Source organism: Engraulis encrasicolus, chromosome 18 (genome assembly GCF_034702125.1).
Source record: "Engraulis encrasicolus isolate BLACKSEA-1 chromosome 18, IST_EnEncr_1.0, whole genome shotgun sequence".
Taxonomy (NCBI): Eukaryota; Metazoa; Chordata; class Actinopteri; order Clupeiformes; family Engraulidae; genus Engraulis; species Engraulis encrasicolus.
This window is the reverse complement of record NC_085874.1, coordinates 37,433,882-37,460,316: the sequence shown is the minus strand read 5'-3', so window position 1 is coordinate 37,460,316 and position 26,435 is coordinate 37,433,882. Positions and strand designations below refer to the sequence as shown.

The window sequence follows — 26,435 nt, the reverse complement described above, 5'->3', positions numbered from 1 at the left end:
TTCGATTTTTTATCACGATCTTCCATCCAAAAAATAAAAACAACAAAAAACAACTTTCATATACTTGCAATTTGTAATTTGCAGTCAATGAAATGTTAACACACTGATGATACTCTTATAAAGTGTACAATTGGAATACAATAATGTAAAGAATGAAGTGAAAACAACACCACAAGTGAGAAAACTTCACTCTGATACTGATAATAAACATCCTCACTGCAAGACGATCTATACGATTTCTCCACTTTGACAGATTCGAGACGATCTTTTACTCAATATCACGATTCACGATTTAATATCGTCATATCGCCCACCCCTAGTAGTGCATGTTGTGTCTTTCCATTGCTGTGCGTGGGTATGCCTGCGTCTCTATGCACGCACAAGTGTGTGTGTGTGTGTGTGTGTGTGTGTGTGTGTGTGTGTGTGTGTGTGTGTGTGTGTACACGCTCTTGTTATTCTGCAGTAGAGACCCCCGACCCTCGCTGCTCCATAGCTGGAGGAAGTTAAAGACAATAAGCTGCAATCTGATAAGGGGCGGCAGGCAGCAGGGGGAAATGTGAGGAGGAGGAGGAGGAGGAGGAGAAGGAGGAGTAGATGGAGGAGGAAGAGGAGGTGGGTGTGCGGAGGCCACTGCTTGTTGTTGTAAAGGGGAATGGTCTGCCACCCTGGAACCGTTTCTCGAAAGCTTTGTTGCTAACCAGTTAGCAACTTACCAGGTTTCCAATGGGAAATTGCATCGCAAGCAACCAAGTAAGTTGCTAACTTAGTTAGCGACGATGTTCTGTGCGAGATTCTGCACAGCCCAGGTAAAGTAGCAGGACAAAGACTGATTTAAGATTTTTTGAGTAATGAGTCTGCACACTCATCACTTTCTGAAATCAGTCTGAAATCATTCTTTGCGCATTTTATTCTTTTATGAGTTTTACTCCGTGGAATAAAACACACAAAAAAAGGATTCAAAGTCTACGGCGGACTCCCCACTCCCAAGACTACCACCCTGAGCTGCCTGTCGCCTCAGGCTGAGATGGGAAGCTGCTCTGGGCCTCTCCTCTGTTAGGGCTTTCAGGCCGACCAGAACGGAGCTGGAGCCGGTGCCCGCACCAGTTACGTTCAGCACTAAAGTGCTTATCTGCGAACCCCCCGTGTTCATACCGGGCTCTGAACTTTTCGCGCACGTGACTGCGTTACCCGAATGAACCTGCTGACGGGCACGCTGTCGTCACGGTTCGCGGAGAAAAACCTAGTATTTTGCGGTTCGCATTGCGAACCAACTTTTCCGGTTCGCGAGCGCAAATATCTGTGGCGCGAACACGACGGCCAGTTCGCGATTAGGTGCGGGAACGGGCTCCAGCACGGTTCTCAGTCGGCCTGAACGCGCTATGTGAGCACTGCACCTGAACTGGCCTGGGAAATCCCATGCTGCTTTGCACAATCGTTCCAATCTGAAAGACAGCATGGATTCTACCCCTCAGCGAGGATTCCAGATCTTGGGCTCCAATCAGGGAGCGTGGACTAGGGGTGGAAAGGCGATGGCCGCAGTTCATTTGAAAAGATACAACTGACGTGATTGGATACATATATGCCAAAAAAACACCTTCATAACGCCCACTAAACAGCCATGGCAATCGTAAACTACACTTTTCCTACAAGATATTGCATAGTTAACCGGCAGACTCTCACTTGTCATATGATCGTCTGTTGCTTAACCAAGAAACACACTAGAAAGCAACGATCTAGAAATATGTTTGCAATTGTTCAGTTTTAAACTATGCAGGAAATCCTCACCAATATCACCTGTGCTGATGACACCCCAAACTAAAACGCAATCCAATTTGGGATCTTACTTAACCATTCTATTTGTGAGTAGGTGAAAAGTTCAGCTTGGGACTTTGTAACCCCGTGATGATGGCACACCTGCATGGCATCCAGCAATAAAATATGAAAACACAAGATAAAGAAAGTGAATGTCAGGTAGAGTCCTGACTAAGCAGCGTTTTTCCTTTTAACGACCGTCGTAAACAGACAGGACTTTGACAGCTATGGCCACATGCAGTCGATTCCTCCTGACTCCTGGCCACTGGAGCAGCGCTTGGCTAAATGCTAAAGGCTAAAGGGCCTGCAGCTGTTTGGAACACTCTCTCTCTCACTCTCTCTCTGTACTCCTCATTCAGATATAGGCTACAGTAAAGATGAGCAGCACCTCAGCAGCTAGCAGGTCATCAAATTACAAGAAGCCGAAGGAAGGTGGGGTGGGTGGGCAGTGTACCGATATAAGTGTTGTCAGTGACATGCTGTCGATATGTGTGATACTAGAGTGGATATGAGGGGGGAAAGTGATACCCAGCAGGCTGGGCCTGCGGAGCGGAGCGGAGTGGGGAGGAGGAGGACCACAATGGGGCATCATGGGAGATGTGAGCACATGAGCGGCCACGACTCAGTGCCTGGAGAGCTGCTACTAGCCAGCCAGCTGAACAAAAAAACAAGAAGCAGCTGATTTGTAAGTGAATTAGAGGAAAAGCACATAGCGATGCATTCAGAACTGCACACAATATAATTTTGTCACTTTGGTCTATCTGGCCAAACGGCAGTGTGTGTGTGTGTGTGTGTGTGTGTGTGTGTGTGTGTGTGTGTGTGTGTGTGTGTGTGTGTGTGTGTGTGTGTGTGTGTGTGTGTGTGTGTGTGTATACGCAAGACAGTGAGTAAGTGCCCTGCAAGAAACTTGAAGAACGAAGATAGCCATTTTCTAAAAAGACAATTGACAACTCAGTGCCAAAAATACGCTCTGGCATATTGGACAACATAAGAGCAACTGGGGGAAATTATTTGACCATTTAAGAGTTAAGACTATCCAAAACATTCAGGTGAGAAAAAATATGGAGTCACCTTATAAGAGAATAAGAGTCACTTTAACAGTGCAGAATGCAAATGGAAGAAGAGTGGTTTACAACATAACTAAACCTGACCGAAACTTGTGTGATGTTGAAAAAAAGTCAACTGGCGGCATGGCTGCACAAATCTTTGACTCCAACAAAGCTAATCAGCAACACTGCCGGAGGGTCTGTCAAGATTTAGCTAAGTGAATATTAACTTAGCTACGCTGCATCCACTGTATAGGTGCAACTATAAACACAATCATTAGGCTGTAACAACAATAACAAGTAGACGTCAATGGGTATAATTATGATGAGAATGACAATTAGGAGACAGAGTAGAACCTACATAAATAAATGACGGGATAATACAGTGTGTGTAGCAAATGCAAAAGGTAACAGTCTACTTTCTCCCCTACACGGTGCATTCTCAACTAGCAAGCATCCTGGCGTTGGGCTTCTGTAATCAACTCACATCTCTCTAGAACCAAAATAAAAGTTTAACTTGATGTGGTTCTGACCACTTCGTCTTGCCCTGGGTAACTGGATGGGACAGGAATGGAAAATGACATCCTGAATTGACATCCATAAAGCTGAACAGGACAATGAATGTAGCATCATGTGTCATTTCTCGGCGTAGTTTGAAGTGGACAGGTACCTTCGGTGTCTATTTATTTACATTAGCATGCTAACGACTAATAACAAAAGTCGAAAGAGGCGAAAGGGCAAGCGTTAGCAGTACTAGTTTAAGTTAACGTTAGCAACTGACGTTAACTTTATCGGCTAAGCTAACCACGGTAGCTTTAGTGAACCTTGGTCAGTTACAGTTATTGTTATGATTATATAAACTGTGCATGATGTGTAGGCGTATTTAAAACCTTGTACTCGTTCAATCACCAGAGTGCACACAACTATGCCGTTGTTTACCTGTTTTTTCCTGTCGTCGATGTCGTGTGGGGGTGGTAGCTAGCTCGTAGAGCAGCTAGCTACTTGTATGAAACAGTCCTGTGAAAAGATGCTAGCTAGCTAGCTTGAAGGCTAGCTAACGCTTATTTAGGAAGTCTGCAGCTTGCTTCTTCGTGGGACAAGGATTATTGTAAAAGTTATCTTGCCCTTTGTAGACGGCACAGCTCACGCGTACCGGCCAGCCAGTGAACCAACCTCTGGGAAGTCAACATTAGCGTGCTAGCTCACTAGCTAGGTCGCTACCCAGACGAAATAATCCTCCTAGTCTGAGACTGCATGAATAACAGCACTCGCTGTGCTCCGTGTTATTCCGACAAAGATTTCTAGGTGCATCCCAGTTGCAGAGAATCCATCTAACCGTAAACCAATGTGTAGAATGACTTCAATATATTTTCCCCTTCTATTTTCAGCCAATAATTAGGTTTCATCACTCTATTGTGAATATTTCAACCACCAAATACACGGTTTGCTTGATACTTGCTCATAACAGAGGATCATCCGAACATGCTGTGATTGTTGTGGCGGGACCTCAAACTGATTGGTTGGTCGAAAAAATATATACGAAAGTGGTTGGCTGTTGTGTCATTCAATCAGGGAGCTCTAAACATGGACAGTCAAGATTGTGTGCATACCAAGGTTGTGTGTGCATATCGACCGAGAGATCACCAAACACTGAAAATGTGTGTTCAGTGCGGATATATACATGAAATACTTTCACGCAGCCACAGTTCATGCAGCCCCAGTTATTATAAAAACACGTGATAATATTGAGCGGAAACAAGCGAGTATATTTGTTGAAATGCCCTGATCATGAAGTCGAGACGAGCCTATTACGTAAGAAATTGGGTGAGAATCTGGGCGCGTAAGTAAAAATCAGGTGTAGGCTAAATTGTTTGTATGCAATTGTGATTTTCAATAAACTATTAGAAAATTGGATTTACTTGGTGAAACTACATTTACTAGGACTATATATCATTCAAAATGCTTCTCCTTCAACGCATGGATGTCAATATTACGTAACTAATCTACAGTGCATACATTCACCGGTATGCTCAGTGCATGTGAGTACAGTATGTAAAAAGCAACGTTGTTGTCATATTGTCAACAGTAGGGGGCAGTGCAACACCATATTTTACAGGCTCTGATATTTTACAGAGCCGTTTATATATCTCTATATACGGCTCTGATATTTTACGAGTGTCTACAGCCATAGAGAATCTCTATTTTGCAGCTCATAGTGGTCTACAGAGATTCTAGCAGCACCTTTAGGATTAATGTGCCAATGTGTCTCTAAAATTTAACTATGAGTATTAAGTGCATGTCTGCACGATTTTAGCCCATTTATTTAAAAAAAATATTGAGCTGGCCCGCGACTTTGTTCCATATTCCAAAGGGGACTAGAGGGGGCGCAGAATTGGATTCTCATTACATTGCAGTAGGTATGGTGTGGGGGGCCCTCTCAAATGGCTGTGTCTTGGGCCCAACCAAAGCTGTCAGCAGCCCTCAAAGGTTTCATCCATCTCGCTTGTAGAGTAGAGAGAGCAGAGTACTTTTTATTAATCAAACAAAGACCTAATACACATTATTGCACATTGTAGTAAACATATCGCAAAATGTGAGTATAGCGAAAAGCCTTACATCAATTAATGTACACACACCCACGCTCTATCTCTTGCACACACACACACACACACACACACACACACACACACACACACACACACACACACACACACAGTGTTATATGAAATGTGGCACATTTTCATCATATATAAGGTGCCTTCTATGTTTGGTACCTGTGATGATATGATATGTATGGGCCACCGTAGTGGCTTACGTGTGATGTCATAGGGTTACGTTCTGAATAAACCGTCAGTCCTTTGAGTACAATCTTACCTGGTGGTCACGTCCGTGCTTCCTCTCATGACATGGTGTCAGAAGTTAACAATTTAGCGAACAAGTTTTAAGAATGGCAAAGTTAGGACCTCCGGAGAAGTTTGACTTCACTCGCCCGTCAGAATGGCCGATGTGGCGCCGTCGTTTCGATCGTTATCGAGTGGCAACGAAGCTGGACCAGGACAGCGGTGAAGTTCAAGTGAACACGTTGCTATATGCTATGGGGAAGGAAGCCGAGGCTATCTACGAGTCGTTCGTGTATGACCAGATTCAACGGGCCGAAGATTGGGATGGTGAGGAAGTAGACCCTGAAATGAACTATGACATAGTGATAAACAAGTTCCACGAGCATTTTGTACCCAAGAGAAATGTAATTCATGAACGGGCATGTTTTCATAGACGATCACAAAAGCCTGACGAGTCAGTGGAAGCCTTTATTCGAAGTCTGTACGAGCTAGCACAGTACTGTGAGTTCGGTGCTAACAAGGATGAGCATATCAGGGATAGACTTGTGATTGGCATCTCTGACACGGACGTGTCAGAAAAGCTACAATTGGAGCCTGACCTGTCACTGGAAAAGGCGATCCAAATCGCTCGCCAAAATGAACAAATTAAACAACAAAATGTGGGCTTGCGAGCGGACTGTTCTGTGGATGCTATGGGGCAAGGACATAGAAGGCGGCAATTCAGTGGCAGAGATGGCGGGAAAGACAGACCACAGTGGGCGAAGAGGGACGACAGGGGTGAGTTTGCCTGTTTACGATGCAATGGCCGGCATGGAAACGCACGCCCCTGCCCAGCTAAGAATAGGAGATGCAGAAAATGTAACAAAATGGGGCACTTCGAGGCTGTCTGCCAAAGTAGAGCACTGAAAGAAGTAGCAGTTGAGTCCGACAGTGAATATGGGGACGATGAATATTTTGTCGGGGCTGTAGGAAAGGCTACACCAGACGTGATTGCGCAGCCAGGCCCTGACAACGAGTGGCTAGTAGACCTGGATGTGAATGGCAGCATAGTGGAGTTTAAAATAGACACCGGCGCAGACATAACAGTAATGTCGCAGCACTGCACCGCTGTCCGTCTTCACCAGGTACGACCGGGGCTCCTGGCACCGGCCAATGACTTTGGCAGGAGTCTTCCGGTGTGAGCCCAGCTCAGCTCATGACTGGAAGATGCATTAGAACTACTCTTCCTATGTTGGAAGGGCAGCTGCAGCCGGCACCTGTTGACAGGCAACAGGTCCTCGAGAGAGACGCACAGGCAAAGTCATCTTACCAGTTCTACTACAATCGACGCCACTCTGCTCGTCACCTTCCACCGCTTCTTCAGGGCCAGGACGTCAGGGTCAAGATCGACGGAGAGAAGGGGTGGAAGACTCCTGCCAAAGTCATTGGCCGGTGCCAGGAGCCCCGGTCGTACCTGGTGAAGACGGACAGCGGTGCAGTGCTGCGTCGCAATCGGCGACATCTACAAGCCGGGCCAGAGTCTTCAGATTCATCTGACCGAGAGCCGCCAGCTGGGGGGGACCAACACCGCCGCCAGCTAGACCGTCACCTCCAGCCAGTCCAGTGCTGCCAGCTAGACCGTCACCTGCAGCCACTCCCGCGCGCAGCGACGAGCCAGCAGACCAGAGGGCCCCAGACGGAGCGGCGAGGAATGCAACCCCGCATACAGCACGCAGTGGGGTACAGGTGACTTCCAGGGGCCGTGAGGTCAGACCTCCATGCAGGTATAGAGACACTTAGTTAGGCCTTCCCCTTTGCTATGATGCTCGAAAAAAAAAAAAAAATGTGTTAAATAATTACATTCACAGTGTGTTTTATGTTTGTATGCCTAACAATTTTATACTGACAGTTGTGTGGTGTTAACAGTTATAATGAATGATGCATTCTTCAGCATGCCACGGGACTGTTGGCAAGGACTGCATGGCTGTTGCCGAAGTTAAACACATGGACTCTTAACTCTTCTTTTGTGTGATAGGAACAGCAACTATCGAGGGCAGAATAAATCCCTACGTTGCTGCGGATGGCGGGCAGTCTACCCCAAAATCCTAGTTTATGTCCTATCTGTTCTGTCTGTTCTGTCTGTCTGTGTTGTGTAGTTAATGGGTTCTATTCGTCTTAAAAGCGGGAGAGATGATGATGAGTTTTAATGTATTTTTTATTCAACTTAAAAGGGGGAGATGTGATGATATGATATGTATGGGCCACCGTAGTGGCTTACGTGTGATGTCATAGGGTTACGTTCTGAATAAACCGTCAGTCCTTTGAGTACAATCTTACCTGGTGGTCACGTCCGTGCTTCCTCTCATGACAGTACCCAAGGTTGCAATTTTATTTGGCTACAAATAGCCAAATAAAAAAAGTTTAAAAAAAAAAATGCAATCTTGAGTGCCTCAGCATTTGTCTACCTGGACCAAGTTTGAGAGCCCCTAGACCAGGGGTGGGGAACCTTTATCATTCGAGGGGCCAGTTCAAATTCATCCGAGGGCCGTAAAAGTCCTCTGAGGGCCATATTATGAACAAAAAACAGGATATCCCCCTGCATTGTAGGCCTATATTGAGGGTAGCCACCTTTAAAACAGATCCCAACTTCTCTAGGTCCCCTGAATATAACTTAATTGCATTGGAAATGTATTTCCTTTACAAAATACGTCATATTTCATGTGAAGCTGCACAACATTAAAACTATATCGGGGGCCGTACCAAGGGAAAAAGGTGAAGACCCAGAAGCATTCCAATTACCTGCTTGTGTTTGCATTCTATGTTACTCATGAGTTTTCGGCATAAGACCCACCCACTCTAATAACTTTTGGCCCTCTCTGGGGAAGAAATTCGACACCCCTGCTCAGAGGTGACTCTATGGTCAGCTGGGGCCCCAAGTGAAAATTCAAAGGAATGAATATTTTAAACAAAATTGTCACTACTGTAGAAAAATGTAAGTATTATTCACCATCTAGGGCAATGTTTCCCAACCAGGGGTACGTGTACCACTAGGGGTACGCAAGCACACTGCAGGGGGTACTTGGAAAAATTACATTTTAACAAATATATGGAGCTTAGTTACATTGGGATGGAGAAAGCGATATAGAACTCGACTTAGGGGGTACTCATGACACAACGAAAAGGCTTGGGGGTACACAAGACAAAAAAGGTTGGGAAACACTGATCTAGGAGCTTGGGGGTGACAAGATGCACCTCTGACCCTGCTTCAGGGGGCATGAGTAGTCGGGAAACATTGGACATTGGGAAACGGCCTCACATTAGTACCTCTCGTCCTTTTCCTTTGCTTGTGGCCGCTTGGCGCAGTGTCGCCCCATCACTGTGGAGATTCATTAATTTTTTTAATTCATAAATATACGTAAATACTGTATATATCATAATCCAGTAGGTACAGCTGTTTTTATAGTGTCTGGAATTGTTTGCTTTGCAGGCATCAGACATTGTTGAGCATAATGGGGAATAGTCTCAGTTGCTCTGCTCCTCAGCTGTGTTCAAATCCAGACTTAAAACTCGTGTTTCAGTTAGCCTATTCTTAATGATTCTTTAACTCTATTTTGTTTTGTTTTATTTTATTTTATATATATATATATATATATATATATATATATATATATATATATATATATATATATATATATATATTACAATCTGTTTACATGTCTTGTTTTATTTTGCCTCTCTCTGTACAGTGTCCTTGAGTGTTTTGAAAGGCGCTTTTAAATAAAATGCATTATTATTATTATGCATACAATATTAAGCAGCCTCACCACAATTCTGATCAAAAAGACAGTCTGAGTCTTCACAAGCATCCAGAGAAAAGGCCGCAACCCAGATTGTAAAATTATTAATTCTTTTTATTCAGCATTTCCCAAATAAAAACAATACAGCAGAATGGATGGAACACACATCTGTTTGGTTAACACAGACGCATTAATCTGTACAGGCAGAATATGACCCCTTGTATGACCCCCTGTAAACCCCCCCCTCAACACACACACATATGAATATATAATGTAATGGTAACACTTTATTTTAGTGTTACATCTATTAGCACTAAAATGTTAATGCCCGTATACTGTATAAGTAACTTGTACTAAAGAACATGTACTAAGCAAAATCAAACATTTGTTAGCCATGTATTCACCAATGTCTTGTTCATGCACAATTAGGGATTTATTACCAATATAACCTTAGTAAGGACCTAACAAATGTTTGCTAAATTTTTGACAAATGATTGCAAAATTTCGCTTAGTACATGCTGCAGTAGTACAAGCTACTTACAGGCATTCACATTGTATGTATTAGTGCTAATAGATGTAACACCAAAATAAAGTGTTAGTTACCATTGTAATGAATATCCATTTCTGGGCACCCCCATCTCCCTGGGCCCGGGACGACTGACCCATTTGTCCCCACCCCGTCGGCTTCCCTGCACACATGTATGGGGTCACAGGAGACACTGTGTACATTCCAATATGCGACCTTGCGTCCTCCACTTGTGCTTGTGACCTCGCCCCGCCTTCTGGCTCCTCCTCCGTGGAGAAAACAATAAAGTTTCCCAGCTGTTAGCCTAGCCAAAACAATTTTTGGGGGACTATTCTTCATTCACCATCCAGTTTGCAAAATGTGAAAATCACTTTACAATTGAGCTTTTGCGAGATATTTAATTATAATCATAGAGGGTGGAGTTTATCTAGAGAGTTCATAAGCGTGTTTTATGGGAATCGGTCTGTAGGTGTCGCAATTTAGCATTGGTGTGAAAAAGCGGCCATCTGTATGGCTGATCATGAACACCATTGTATAATGAAATGAAGTAGGCCTATTTTAATGCAAAGACAAACGACTACCTATACATCCGGTAAGTTTGTGAATTATGTTATAGGCCCTCAATGTTTAACCTAACCCAAAGATGCAGAGTAGACTAGGGCCTACTCATTCTGTATGGGAATGTAGGCCTAAACAGCCAGACAACAGAATAAACAACATATTTACAGTCAGAGACCTTAAAATAAGTGACGCATAAGGGTATACATTTCCTTCAATTACGATATTGGCTAAATGAACTAATCAGAACATTAAACCTAAAGGCCTAACGTTTTTACAGTCCTGAACGACGATCCCGGGGGCATTTTTATTATCTATTCTGCCCTTTCGAAGACGTCGAATGCTTATTTCCTCCACGAAGGAGGTTTTGCTTGGGGTAGGCTACGGTCGTTGGTCTATCTGTCAGCATAACTCAAAACGTTCTGAAGGGTATTTATTAACATTTCTATAGGCTAGTTGGTTAATTCTGGTGGTGGTCTAGATCCAGGATTTTTTTTTTTAAATTGCCATTGCCATTGCCATTTAATTTTGACATCACAAAAACAAGGGAAGGATAGACTTGAAAAACAAATAGGATGCCATATAGGGCTATAGGTCCTAATTATTTGTTAAGTAAATCTTCATTAAATCTTCATTGGCTTCCAGGACAACACTCCTAGCAGCCTAGGCCTACAAGTTGTTATCATTAAGATTAGGTTATTAACCTAACTATTAACCGAACTGGTCGGCATAATGGCATAATGTACGCTACCTAGGCCTACTTTAAATCGCACAGGATATCGGCTGACTCGAGATTCACAGCGTCGTTAACTTCGTTCTTTTGATGCGTTTTTTTATTTCAGTTTTTTTCCACACACTGCCTGATTAATGCCTAGGCCTATATTGTTTTTTTGCGGTGAAGAAGAACTTAAACCCCTTGCCCTTTTGTCATCCCCCCCCCCAATCGAAATTTTCACCACAATCCGTCAATAACTTCTTTTTTTTTTTTTTACAATACACTGTAATACACTCGATATAATAACTAGGCCTAGTACTAGCATTGGACAGCAGTGCAGAAAGCCTCCAATGCCTATTCCATTGTGGTTCAGTGTCTGACAATAGGTATATTGGAGCCATACTCTAAAATTAATTTAAAATTCTACAGCTAACCTTACAACAGAAGAATACATGATTTGGTATAAAGCTCAGTCAGTGAAGAGATTCCCGTTGATTCGGAAGTATATTTCTCGGTATTTTACGTGAAAATCAAGTAAATGTCGCCCATTCATCTCTATGTATTTCCAGCGATTTTGAGCGATTTTCACACCAGCCGCCATTTTTTTTTTGGAACAACCGATTCCCGGAAGCTAACATGGTTATGAACCCTCTAGATAAACTCCACCCTCTATGTTATAATGCTGTTGTCAGTGATGTCATCATCGTGACATATTACTTCCTGGTACGAGGCCTCAAGCACAAGTGGAGGACGCAAGGTCGCATATTGGAAAGCACCCACTGTGTAGAACGGGGCGATGGGAGGGAGGATTCACAGGGGGGGATTAGATTTTGAAATAAAATAAAACTAAATACGTAAGAAAGACTACCACAGTCAAACAACCTGATGCCCATCTAGGGCATTCAAAAGCATATCCATTGCCACATTGTGCACAAAATAACAAATAGATCAGTCAGCCTACATGATATTATTAAGTAGGCCTATGTATGGTTAAGTGTGGACTCAGAGAATGTTTGCTATAAAATCCAGTATAAAGCAAAGATAGGTCACGGTAACTTTCCTGTGAACATGGAAAGGGTCCTTTCCTAGACCCTGGGCCTCATTGACAAATCACCGCTTGAAGATGGCATATCAGGGCTTGATAACCCTCCATGGTTTATCAAAAAAAAAAGTGCTACGCTAAATAGCTTTATGTCAAACATTTCTTAACATGTGATAGCAACGTCTGAAGACCAATTGTATGACTTGTGGACTTAGTTGCCTTTTTCTCCCCTATCTCTCCGTGACCACAGCTACCTTTGAACTAGTTCCTATGAGGTGACCACACTTTCCACCTATTCAGATGGCCACGGGAGGCCAACAGGCGATCGGTCTAGATCAATTTAAACACTACCTTCTTCAAATATTTACTTTCTGGAGAGCTTTTCCAGTGCTTGTACAGCTGGGTGGGTGGGGGGGAGACAGTCGCCAGGCCTGTCCTATGGAGCAGCCCTGTTTTTGAGCAAACTCATTCACTTACGCAGACCCCATCAAATCAGGAAAACAATTACTTACTTTTATTTTTTCAGGACATAGCACATGAATGAACATATATATACACACAAACATATATGTAAATGCGCCAGATTATAGCACAAATGCTAATTTCCATCCGGTTTCCATAACAATGCCACATTCCAATGATAAAACACAATTGGCACAGTGTAAAACATTAAAAAATGTTTTTGATAATAATAATAATAATAATTAACACTGAATGATTGTTGGCAAAACTATGGGAAATGTTGGCCAACCACAGTGCACACAGACACTTAAAGCCAAATACACACAACGAATGTGATGTGCCGTCTGTATTTGTGCATGGCAAATGGACAGTGGGTGCATCCCAATATGTGTCCTTGCCTCCTCCACTTGTGCTTGTCTCCTCGTCCCTCCTCCTGGCCCCTCCTCCGTGGAGAAAACGATAAAGTTTCCCAGCTGTCAGCCTCGCCACAATAACTTTTGAGGGACTGTTTTTCATTCACCATCCCAATTGCAAATGAGAAAAAGACTTTACAATTGAGCTTTTGCAAGATATTGAAATATAATGTTGTTGTCAGTGATGTCATCATGACGAGAAGCAAGTGGAGGAGGCAAGGTCACATATTGGGATGCACCCAGTGTCAGAAAGAGTATAACAGAGAATGGCTGTGTCCTTAGTGATCCTGGGGACAACTGGGTTGGTCGAAAGGGACAGTGTCAAGGCACAGGGGGTGGGGAGGTGGTGCGTCTGGACCAATAAGAAATGGCAGATGTCAGCAGAGAATTTAGAAGACATTTTATTGGGTAAGAACAGAGAGACTGGTGTACTTTTTAACTTTCAAAGAAGGTCTGGCCACACCTACAACAAAGTTCACCAAATACTGCCTATTTGCATATTCAAAGTAGACGCACTGGCATACTTACGCACTCCTGGAAAAAAAAAGGAGCGTAAACCCACATACATGCTCAAACATTCTCTCTTTCAGTCAGTCAGTCAGTCAGTCAGCCACGCACACACACAGACAGACAACACAAACACACAGGCGTGCACACAAAAATACATGCGTGCACGCACAAACTCACAAAAAGAATGGCAATTAACATGAATTTATCAAAACGAGCACAACAGTCAGCACATGAAGAGCATGAACAGCAATGAAACATTGTCTCTTTTTAGTTGCCATTATTTTGTGATCAGGGGTTGCAAGTTTGGCATTGCAATTATCTTCAAATCAAAGTACACATTTAAAAAAAACTCATTAGATATACTGTACATGTACGCATGTATGTATTCTATACTATATATATTTAAATTTATATATGTATCATTTAGGTAGCCCTTTGGAAGCCATAAATGCATTCAGTCCACGTATACTTCAACCCATTCACAAATGGGTCCCTGCCATTTTGAAGGAGTTCTTATCATCCATAAGCCACAGTGACAAAAAGTGCACAAAAACACAGTAAGTAAAGTTGCGAATGGTCACTGACTGGCTGGGAACTGAAACCACACTTCTTAAAAGCCCATCATTTGGGAAAGGGAAGAGAGGGGAACGGGGAGGAGAGGAGAGGAAAGATGAAGAGAGGAAATGAGAGGAAAGATGAGGAGAGGGGAGGAGCACACACAAACCGAGCGGACAGGACACTGACCAGAAAAGATAGGGTACAAAAGCTTGACTGTTCGTGTGTGCTTCTCCTCACAAGAACACTTTCATCACATATCATAATCATTATGTCTTAATCTCGTGTTCACAAAAATAATACTGTCCATGTTGGGCCTTGGTGTCCCAATGAGTTTTTTTTTCACAATAATGAAATAAAATAAGAATGAAAAAATAAGTGAATCACGTTCGTGGCACACATCACTGTGAACACAAAATACTGAATACTGATCATTAATAAAAGCCCATACATAACAAGTGTTGTGCAAAAAAAAAGAGTATATAAGAATTTCCCTGGTCGGCTATATTGTCACAATCCACATGATATTTGATAGAAGTAAAACAATAATAGTAGAAATAAAACAAAAAATCCTACTGTTGGGAAACAGCTCAAATTGCTTGCCTATTTTTTTGTATACATAAAGCATAGCATATTAACATCAGAATTACATTTTTGTTACAGGAAACCCAGTGTGTACAGACTTTCAAAGGGCCTTCTTCCACAGGCGACTGCCCACAACACGCAAGATGTTACTTGGCCTAAGCACGCCCCTCGTCACCCTGTCATGGATGTAAAGGAGCCTTAGGCCGGCCGCACATTGGCTCCTATAGCACTGCAGCAAACTTTTGCTTCCGACATAATTTGGACCCCCAAACCCAATTTCACAGGAACATAGCATTGATAGTCAATGGGCGGCGCCGGCAAAATAGAACTTGTCTCTAATTGCTATCCAACATCTGCGAATGTCCGCGGACATCTGCGCCAGTGTGCAGGGGTTCTATTGAAAACAATGGAATCGAACTTTTGCGGCGCAGTGCTCAGCACGTTGTCGGAGCCAATGTGCGGAAGCCCTTAGAATCCATTTCCCATGAAGCCCCTCTGATGCAGCACCAGCATCACATGGTTCCTCTTCTCCTCTCTCATCATCACATGACCCTTGTGCAGCCATGTCCAGGAAGTTGAACCCATCCCCCCATAGTTCCTTAATCGCAGATTCTCTTCTAACTCTTCTTTTTTCTCACAACTATTATATAAATTATTGCCTCTTGCGGTTGGAAAGGTCCCTGGTTTCCCACAGTACACGTTTGGCTTCCACTGAGAGGAACTAGAAGGCTCCATGAGTATACACTATGTGGCGTCAGGCTCACAATGGTCCACACGTATCTACAAAGAAGGGAACGTACAGTGCATGGCTCTGTACAGCGGGGTGGCCCTTTGCAGACGGACACTCCACTCAACACACCTTTCTCAAAGCAGTCTCTGTGAATGGGAGTGGGTATGTATGTGTATGTATGGGTGCGTGTGTGTGTGCGTGTGTGTGCGTGTGTGTACGTGCATGTGTGTGATTGTGTGTGTGTGATTGTGTGTGTGTGTGTGTGTGTGTGTGCAACAATTGTCAGGAGACTCAGTGTTTTAAAACGTGGGCATGGAGCCAGCACATTGTCCAATTGTTCAGAGTAGTGCGTGTTTGTGTGTGTGTGTGTGTGTGTGTGTGTGTGTGTGTGTGTGTGTGTGTGTGTGTGTGTGTGTGTGTGTGTGTGTATAGAGTTGAGCAACACAATGACGCAGGATGGGCGTGAGGGCTGCAGAGAGCGTGAGGGGGACAGAATGGAGAGGAAGGATAAGGATCTGACCGAACAAACAGGAATCAGACGCAGCGGCGATCCTACAGTGATTGGTGCCGCCTCCACCAGCAGCCCCGTCCCCCGCGAAAAGGGATTCAAAATCGGCGAAAAGACGCCTCTAACTGCTGTTAAGAAAATGGTAATACCATTTTATGACCGACTGCAATAGCATGGTAATAGCACAGAAATATCGTGTTGACGGGGCTAATTGGCAATTTCCACCATGTTCTCAGGGACAGAATTTTGCGATGGTGCCACTTGGACAGAACAGAGCTGCAGCCAGAAATCTTTTGCTGTGCAGCCTCCGGAGTGGAAAGGAGAGGAGTGAAGAGGAGCGGACCCAAGGGACAGACTCGTCTGTACAGCATACTGCTGTAGGATGAAAAAAAGTATAAGGATGGAAAAAAAAAATGGCCACATAAAAGGTGCGGCTCAGAGAGGGTGTAACGAGTTTGGTGTGTGTATGTGTGTGCTTGTTTCTGTATCTGTAACTGTATCTGTGTGTGTTGGGAGGAAGGTCACTGACAACCTTGGCCAGGCCTGTGGCAAAACAATATGAAAGCCGCCCCCCACTTCAATACACAGAGTACATGTACAATATAAAGGGGACCCAATCCTCATCCCCCATCTCCCTGTCTCATCAACAGACCCTGTTCCCTGTTCCCCCTGCAGGCGGGCCTGTGTGTGTGTGTGTGTGTGTGTGTGTGTGTGTGTGTGTGTGTGTGTGTGTGTGTGTGTGTGTGTGTGTGTGTGTGTGAGTGTTTTGACAAAATTCCTGATCAGTTTTCAGCCAAACTTCAGATCAGGAGGGTTTTGTACAACATTTTCTACGACACAAGGGGAGTCACAAAGGGTATTTGAGACCCTTTATTTTATATCTGCAATGTCATCTGCTGCGTGCCCATTTACTACACCTGTGGGCTGGAGAGAAGGGGGGGGAGAGAGAGAGAGAGAGATAGACGCCTGGCCCAGAATCAATACCAGCATTTGGGTAAAGCAATAGACCGCATTTAATTTCAGCTTTTGGCAGGCGCAGATGCTCATTTTGTCGAGGCAGCCTGTGCCCTCGCGGTCCTGGCCAACGACGAATAAAATGAAACAAGAAGGAGAAAAAGAAAACACAAGAACAGCAAAAGATTTCTGAAAATGTGCTCTCTCGACTGTGAAGGCGAGAACGGGCGATTTTTGGCCGAATCAGCTTTTGCCTTCACTTCTGTTTACGTTGTTGATTCGTCGGGGGAGGCTGTGTCTGGGGGCAGGGCTGGACTGGAGAAGAAATAGGGCCCGGGCACTTTTGGCATAAAGGGGCCCCTCATAATTAGCGGCGCAGAACTGACTGACAATTTTTTTTTTTTAAATTTCTAAAAGTAGGGGCCCACGAGGTTGCGGGGGCCACCGGGAAATGCCCGCTATGGCAGATGGCCAGTCCAGCCCTTGTCTGGGGGAACCCTTGGCCGTGCCAGTGCCCACTCTTCTCTATGCAGCAACTGTGCTGTCTGTTGGCACTGATTATTCCAACAACGAGACAAGAGAATGTGCCCACACATCACACAAGCAGAGGTGCTAACCAAAACAAGCAAACAAACAAACAAACAAAAAACCCTTTCAACTGAAAATGGCACAACTCATCATCAATGTTGTGCAAAAAATATTTGGGAGCGTGTGTGTGTGTGTGTTTGCACTGATCCCAGTCAAGAAAAATACTGTGGGAACCACTCACAAAGACACACACACGTTGTGTATGCGTGTGAACGTTTTAAGATAAATAAAAAAAAGCTCTGACTTCCATGTCTGGGTATGAAAGACGACGAGGTGAATGGATGCTGGGGAAGCTGAGGCACAATGAACTGAAATGGCATCGGACTGTCAGAAGTCAGACTCTGAGATATCTCAGACTGATGCGACTGTGTGTGTGTGTGTGTGTGTGTGTGTGTGTGTGTGTGTGTGTGTGTGTGTGTGTGTGTGTGTGTGTGTGTGTGTATGTGTATGTGTGTGTAATGGTGGTGGCCGGTGGGTGCTACTGCTGCTGTCCTCAGGACAAGCCAAGGTAAACAAAATGGCACAAGTGGGTGATGTGATATACGATGTGTGCGCGTGCGTGCGTGCGCGCACGTATGTACATAATGGCAGTGACTGCAGGTAGTCACACACAAAATGGCACCGGATATACTGTATGTGTCTGTGTATGTGTCTGTGTATGCATGCACTGGGCGACAGTGGTGTTGAGGGTGGTGATTATTAGCAGTGGCGGGTACTGATCTCCTTCCCATCAAAGTCAAGGTGGTCAAACAACAGTGGCACCAGGGGGTGTTGTGATGTGGTGTGTGTGTGTGTGCGCGCGCGCGCGTGTGTGTGTGTGTGTGTGTGTGTGTGTGTGTGTGTGTGTGTGTGTGTGTGTGTGTGTGTGTGTGTGTGTATCAGGGTGTATGTACAGTGGTAGTAGTTGTGGGTGGTGTTTATTGGCGGTGGTGGTCGGTCTCCTCTCCTCAGCTCAGGACAGGACAGGCCCAGGTAGCCAAAGAGCAGTGGCACCAGCGGGTGATGTGATGAGGTGTGTGATATACTGTGTTTGTTTGAGTGTGTGTATCAAGGTGTATGCACTGGGCGACAGTACAGTGGTAGTAGTTGTGAGTTGTGGATGGTGCTTATTGGCGATGGTGGAGGTCGGTCTCCTCAGCTTGTGTGTGTGTGTGTGTGTGTGTGTGTGTGTGTGTGTGTGTGTGCACACTCAGGACAGTCCCAGGTAGCCAAAGAGCAGCGGCACCAGGGCCACGCAGTTGAAGGCCACGGTGCCGTACACCAGGTAGCGGTACGTCAGCTCCACGCCCGAGTGCTGCCGCGCCCGCCGCACGTCGCCCACTGGCACGCCGAAGACGCCGCACGCCAGCGGGATGGTGACCGTCTTCATGGCCGCCCGCGTGGCCAGCAGCACGGCCACGCCCACCAGCATCCGCGCCAGCGTGCGGCCCAGCAGCGCCGCGTCCAGCAGTCCGGCGGCGGGCATCGCCAGCGGCAACAGGCCCAGGGCGGCCGCCGGGTCGTCCGGCTGCAGGCCCAGCTGGTGGTTGAGGTGGGCGCCCAGGGCGGCGCCGGCCCCCGTGCTCAGCGCCTGGGCGGTGTCGCCCCGCGACGTACTCCAGGTGTCCAGGGAGAAGGCGGCCAGGCCCAGGCCCACGTGCAGCAGCGGGATGGCCAGCCAGGCATGGGCGCCGTCCAGGTAGTACTGGTCGATGGAGTCCAGCAGCGGCTGGAAGACGGCCAGGATCAGCACGCTGTACAGGAAGCCCGTGATCACCTCCTGCAGACAGGGAGACGGGCAGCGAGGGAGGGAGGGAGACAGACGAACAGGGAGACAGGGAGGGAGACAGACAGAGAGACAGGGATGGTGATGGGGAAACAGACAGACAGCGATTAAATGTAATCAGTCGTTATAATAACTCCTTAGAATTACTCGCTATAATGTTGTTATAATCACTTATAATATGAATTTCACTGGTTCATAGTAATGACAAGTTGCAGCCATGTAAATAAATATGATCTCCTCCTGTAGGGGAGACAAACAGACAGACAGCCAGCCAGCCAGACAGTCAGACAGGACGAAATTTCTTGCTCTCGTTTGTTGTTTATTTATCATATAATTTTCACAAAGGCAGGCCAGACAGTGGGAGAGTGGGAGATGCAGTGCTGACAGAGTTGACTAATGCAACACAAAGTGAAGTTCTGTATTCCAATCATTCCTGTGGGAGAACACACTGTACGCTGTAGATGGTGGCTAAATCAGGCGAAGCGGCATGAAAAAGGTCAAGAAGTTTAATCTTGTGTAAATGAGACGGCAGTCAGTTTGAATCAATTTGATTGGCCATGACCATCTGTGGACCGCTTAGCTGTGAGAATGGGGGATGGGATAGTCACACTCAACTTGATAAAAAAAATTCAACTTGGGGTGTGAGTAAAGAAATTATCAACTTAAAACGGAGAACAAAAACACACCCTCACACCCTCAACTTAATCGATGCGTTTCACCATCTGCATTATTTTTCTGCTTAGTGTTTTTAGCTGTCAAAATGAAACACGAAACTTCACTTTGCTCAATTCACTTGTAAGCGTACACTGTATCAACAGCATAGCAGGAGCAGAACTCCAGGCTATTCTGTAGTATATTATTATTATTGTCCTTGGCACAATATTATCTGTATCGAGAAATCAGCATGGAGGTTCCTGGAAAACACTTCCAGGCTCTTTGGCGAAACAATTGTGAATAGCCTCAGCCTGTGAGCTGAAAGATCCAGAATCTACGTATTGGTCTATGGTGCAATCAGCACGCTCGTCTGTTGACCTTCGAACCTTGCGGAATGCAATAGAAGCCTGATAGGCTGATAGCACAGGCACCTACTGGTTTAGACCACAGATATCCAGTCTACATTCTTTTCCACTGCACTGCTGTCAGCAGTAACAGCAGCAGCAGTGATGATGGTATGGTACGTATGGAAAATGCCTGTTTGTCACTGCAGAGTAATCCTTCACCTAATTTTACCTCAAACAACGAACAAATATGGCAGGGCTGGTTCGTTGGACCTCCACAGAGCACACACACTTTAGGGCAATTTTGTACAGAATGCAGTTATCAGAATAAGGCCCTTAGCAAAGACGTCAAAAGAACTGTCTCTGTCTAGTGATGGATCCACTAAAGGACCTAGTAGACAGAGCCCTGTCAATCGAGGCAAACTCAGACTATTACTGTATAGAGAGGATAATCGAGCTGAAGTGCATATAGGCAGGTGATGGCGGCCAACCTGGATTCAAAAGCTACAATCCAGTGCCACATATTCCAAATGGCCTGATTTTACCTGACCAAGTAGGGCAGTTGAGCAGGTAAAACCAGGTCATTTGGAATATGTGGCACTGGATCATATGCAGAAGATTAGGTATTCTGCAAAACCCTTAGAATAGTGTTTCTCAACGGGGGCACTACAGCCCCCCTGGGGACATTGGGGAGCCCTATGGCGGCGTTGAGAAGGATACAGCTGAGTGGGGGCGGGGTTTAATTACCATTGGGGTGCATTAGACTATTTTATTTTTCAATACTAAGGGGGGCATTGGCAAGCTTATGATGATGGCAAGGGGGCGTTGGGAGGCTTATGGTGAGTTCAAGGGGGCGTTTGTTCAAAAAAGGTTGAGAACCACTGCTTTAGAATCAGAATTTGGGACATCGCTAGTTAAGACAGAGGGCTTGATTGTGGCGAGGGCCTCCCTGGGTTGCTGAGAGTGACTCTGGGCAAGGAGCCAGCTGCGTCATGTGTGCACCTGGCAGGCACCTCTGGCCCCTGTTAAGTGGCCTAATACCAATCGTGGAAAAGGCCAGCGCTACGACTGCTATCTGGAGAGGGGCATTTTAAGGTGCCAACACAAAGTCGACATTATTGGCAGTCTCTTTGTTTAGGTCAGCTCATTCACTCTAGCCAAGACATCATAACAACACTGCTATGGCATTACGGAGAGCCTTAATTCTGTTGAGTGTATAACAGATATTCTCCTTAAAGACATTAAAAGAACCATCCCTGGGGCTGCAATGGTTCAGTGGGCTAAAGCCTCGTTCACAGACGTCGCTAGTTACTAGCTCAGCGCGTTAAGTAGTCAATAGAATGTCTTTGTGTTCCAGCGAGACTAGGTGGCGATTTTGCGAGGAGTGTACAAGCGATGCGGGCGGAGTCCGAGTTGAAAATATTTTAACTTTGAGCAAGGCGAGTAAGCGGGTAACTTATCGGAATGCGATCAGTACTTCTCACTTTTGCATGGCAGTTAAACCCGCTGGAACATTTAGCGAACGTTCCATGAGCAAGTGACGAGTAGACGAGTTTTGTACGTGAACGTGCCTTAAGGTGTTGCATCATTACACCGGAGACCTGGTTTAAATTCCAACCTGTTTCCAGATCCTTTCCCATCTCTCACCACTGTCCTATTTCAAATAAGTATAAAGCCCCATAAAAACACATTTAAAAATGTGAGTAAAAGAACAAACTCAACCAAGTCAATCGAGGCAACCCCACAGTATTACTGTATGAGATAATGATCAAAGTTGAAGTGCGTACAGGCAGGCTTGCAAACCAACCAAGCCTATTCAAATCTGTGGTCAAAGTGGCAGATGAAAAAAAAATGAGCAGAGAAATGACAGCTCAACCAAAGCCAAGGCATGTCCACTGCTCTTATTTGAAAATGTTAGGGAGTCAGAATGTCATACACAATGAGGACAAAAGTGGACATCCATTTGAGGCTTTTAAAATGATCAATGTTTTAACCCATTTCAGCCTGAGGCGCCTGCAAAAAATGCCAGCTGAATGCCTAAGCCCTTTCCCATCTTGCATTAGAATGTGTTCATTCATCTCCAACATGACCACATTTTAATAAAAAAACCTCAAATCTTAAGAGTCTGAATACAGCGTATATGTCACTAGGCGCCAAAGGTGAAACGCATGCAGGATCAGGCTAAAAGGGGTTAATGAAGACAGTGGACTCTTAAGTGCAGGCCTGCTTACGTTGAGGAGGTAATGTAGGAGTTTTGGAAATGCACAACAAATACCTCTTTTTAATATATGCTCTCTACATGTCTTCTGTTGTCCAGTCTTGCACTTTAAATGCCTGTATGTGTACTGTCTATGTCTATACCATCTATGTCCATACCTAAAACATGTCTATGTCTGCATGGGAAAGTAAGGAACATAATTTCAAATTCTTTGTATGACCAGTGCATGTAAAGAAATTGACAATAAAACCGACTTGACTCTCTGTTCTTACATTCTGCCCAGTGCAGTTAATCCGGCTGCATCATTACAAACTTATTGCAGAATACAGGCAAGAGATGCCTCATTACAACGACATTAATCCCCTCGGAATGCAACAAAAGCCAGTAATGACGGTCGTCAAGATCTAATGCGTTTGAAAGAGGGAGTTTTAATCTGGAGATTCTGACACAAAATGAACTGCTCTCCACCAATCCCTTGGTTGAAGATAAAGTGTGATGCATCCCATTAATCTTATGAAATGGCTGTCACCACAACTAATCTTAAACTATGTTCACATACAAAATTTGCTTCTCACTCCTCGTCAACTTGCTTCCTCGTCTCGCTGGGACACTTGACTTAACTCGCTGAGCAAGTAACTAGCAGCAAGGTATGTGAACGAGGCTTTATCACTTAAATAGTCATACCACCCCTTACTACTACTACTACAATCTGTTATAGTAAGAGTTTACACCAAACACTTCCTGTACTTGTTTATAAATCATCTTAGGTGGAGATGGTAAAGGCTGGGGTGAGTGGTAGCGGGGAAGAGCTTGAGTGTGTGTGAGAGTATGTTATATCTGTATGTCTGCATCTTTGAGGATACTCTCGAAAACTTGTTCATCTCGCCGGGCTATCATGTAATAAAGTATCAGAATTTGAATTTGAACTCCCCGTGGAGTGCAGTGTGTTTTCTCATGCATGCAGAACTGGAATGAAACTGGGGCAGTGCAGTCACTCTGGCTGTGTCATCAATGTCTCAGGCCTAATAACACACACACATAAGGAAGTTTCAGTTCTCCCATTTCTCTCACACACATTTACCACACACATACACATTCACATGCAAGTGCACACAAGAGGGCAACTGTTTAGCAGTGCATACATGCACACACATGAACATGCCTGCACACAAACACATACACTGACAGACACACACAAACACACACTTCTATTCGTTGGTTTCCTGAGGGTTAACCTCTGACCCCAGACGTGTGAAACCTGCAGACTCTCCAACGACACCTGGAAAGTCATGGTCAGCCTACCCCTCACAACTCACATATACTCACACAAACACATGCGCACACGCACACGCACACGCACACACACACACACACACACACACACACACACACACACACACATACGTAAGCTGTCCAAACAGTACTCACTGTAGTGCTAATAAATGGGCTTTTGGTAATAAATGGCTCCAGGCCAAAATCTCAACTCTGCCACCTTGTGGACACAGGAGGGAATTACAATTTAGAGAATGCGTTTCAGACAAACAGACAGACAGACGGACAGACCGACATATGCTCTTATAGAGATGCATGGACGCATCTAAAAACTGAATCTTAAGATGCTTACACTCTTATAAATACAAAAGGGTGAAAAAAAGTACAACGATGCGTCATATTAGTTTGACTTACATAAACTTGAAATACATCATGTTTCTGTTTAATATTTGAGTATTGGTCAAATATGTAAATAAAACACATGATCTAATCTATCTTGAAATAAGTCTTTCCAAGAAAGATGCCATTTGCGTGACAACACTGCAGGGCAATACGGGTTTGTCATCTGGGAGGTCCCTGCCAACACGAAGCATAAACATTATGCTTGGCTCACATCAACAAGGAAATAAGCGCCTTTCACACCAACTTCCTCTTCTCTCTTCCAATGCTCTCCCTCTCCCCCCCTCTCTCTCTTTCTAACACATTCTCTAGTTGACTCTCTCCATTCAAACTCATTTCAAATTCCTCTTTCCAGTTCCATTATTTAAATATGAGGCTTATCCCTCATGTAAAAAAATGGCCTATTGGTCAAAGTGCGGAATCTGATGTTCACTCTGACACTGTCTTATCATCACACTTATCTATGCTATAACCTTGACAACTCAGAGAGTTCGGTTGCATTTCTGCAATCGCAAGCTCCTTCTGCAATCACAAGTAGGACGACAAAAGGCTGCAAAAAGGAAGAGAACAGAAGAGAGGAGAAGAGAAGCCAAGCCAAGGCAAGACAGGAAAAGACAAAAGAAGGCAAGACAAGACAAAAGAAGGCAAGACAAGACAAAAGAAGGCAAGACAAGACAAAAGAAGACAAGAGAAGGTAAGACAAGACAAAAGAAGGCAAGACGAGACAAAAGAAGACAATACAGGACAAAATACGCAAGGAGAGACAAGGAAAGGCAAGGAAAGGCAAGGCAAGACAAAGCAAGACTGTTCTGTGCTGGCCTGGTTATCATGGACTTCAAATCTCTTTGTGTACCCGCCTCCCTAGGTTTGCAACTGGTTGACTGTTTTCCAACAAAGTGGGTGGAGTTCCCGGTTTTTCTGGAGATCAGAAACGATATTTACATTGCTCCTTGCTTGACTAGAAGCAACGCCGAAGGTGTTGAGTCACTAGTAGGGCATGGCCTGGCTAGTGCTGTGCTGTGCTGTGCTGTGCTGCGCTGTGCTGAAGACGTGTTGATGATATGACCTGGTGTGGACTCTGCTCTGTTCAGGTACTTTGGCCTGCACCCAACAAGCCAATGCCAGCAGAAGGGAATGGATGCCAGAGGACAGACCTGATGAACTGGCACAATGCACTCTAGTGGCCCGGGTGTACAGATAAAAGGAGTGCTACGTATGCTTGCTGCTGACACATGCCAATGAACTAAACACACACACACACACACACACACACACACACACACACACACACACACACACACACACACACACACACACACACACACACACACACACACACACTGTTTACACGCAGTGCACACAGTCATCTTTGCACACACACTCCCACACACACTCCCACACATGGACCAATGCATACACACCTACACACACACACACACCTACACCTACACACACTCTGAACACTAAACACACACACACAGATGTCTATCAAGAGGTCAACCTACAGTATTTGCAATGTTGCTTGAGGCCACTGCAAATCAATACGGCCAACTCAAAGCCCCACTGTGTCACTGAGTTCTCCATTGCGCATCAAGCGGAGCAAGTATGCTCAGCTGAATGGACAATCAGATCTGCTCTGGACTACATCTACTCCAGGCCATGCCCTGCTAGTGGTAGTGACACAACAACACCTTCAGCGTTGCTTCTGGTCAGGCAAAGAGCAATACAAATTAGAGATGCACCGGATCCTGATTTTTAGGATCCTGCCGGATACCGGATCCACTGCTTAAGATCCTGCCTGATCCGGAACCGGATCCTACAAAAGGGTTGAAACACATAGCCTACTCGCACACGTGGGCCCTTTTTATTATGTTGGCTCAAACTATTTTTTACACTAATTGGCTTACTGCCACACTGCCTGCACTGGCCGCTTCCAAAATTCTTTCACTCCATGCAGCAATTGGGGTTGTGAAAGACTGACTGAAAAACCTAGGATAGAGATGCACCAGATCCTGATTTTTAAGTTACTGCCAGATACCAGATGCACTGCTTAAGATCCTGCCGGATCCGGATCCTGTGAAAAACCCTATTATCCTGCCGGATCCGGAACCGGATCTTGGATCCTGTGCATCTCTAATACAAATATCTCCTGAGCTTCTCTTC

The 26,435-nt window shown here is 44.9% G+C and overlaps 2 protein-coding genes across 2 annotated transcripts in view; both read right to left on the bottom strand.

Moving 5' to 3' along the window:
* ppp2r5ea (protein phosphatase 2, regulatory subunit B', epsilon isoform a) overlaps nucleotides 1-4,334 on the bottom strand; it is a 38,718-nt gene extending 34,384 nt beyond the window's left edge. Inside the window, exon 1 of the mRNA XM_063223579.1 lies at nucleotides 3,798-4,334. The gene's annotated coding sequence lies outside the window, so the exon portion shown is untranslated. The remainder of the gene's footprint in view (nucleotides 1-3,797) is intronic.
* Nucleotides 4,335-13,565: 9,231 nt separating this feature from the next.
* Nucleotides 13,566-26,435, bottom strand: part of sgpp1a (sphingosine-1-phosphate phosphatase 1a) — a 27,401-nt gene continuing 14,531 nt past the window's right edge. The window contains exon 3 of the mRNA XM_063223578.1: nucleotides 13,566-19,379. Within this exon, the coding sequence (XP_063079648.1) occupies nucleotides 18,810-19,379 (570 nt within the window). The 3' untranslated portion in view covers nucleotides 13,566-18,809. The remainder of the gene's footprint in view (nucleotides 19,380-26,435) is intronic.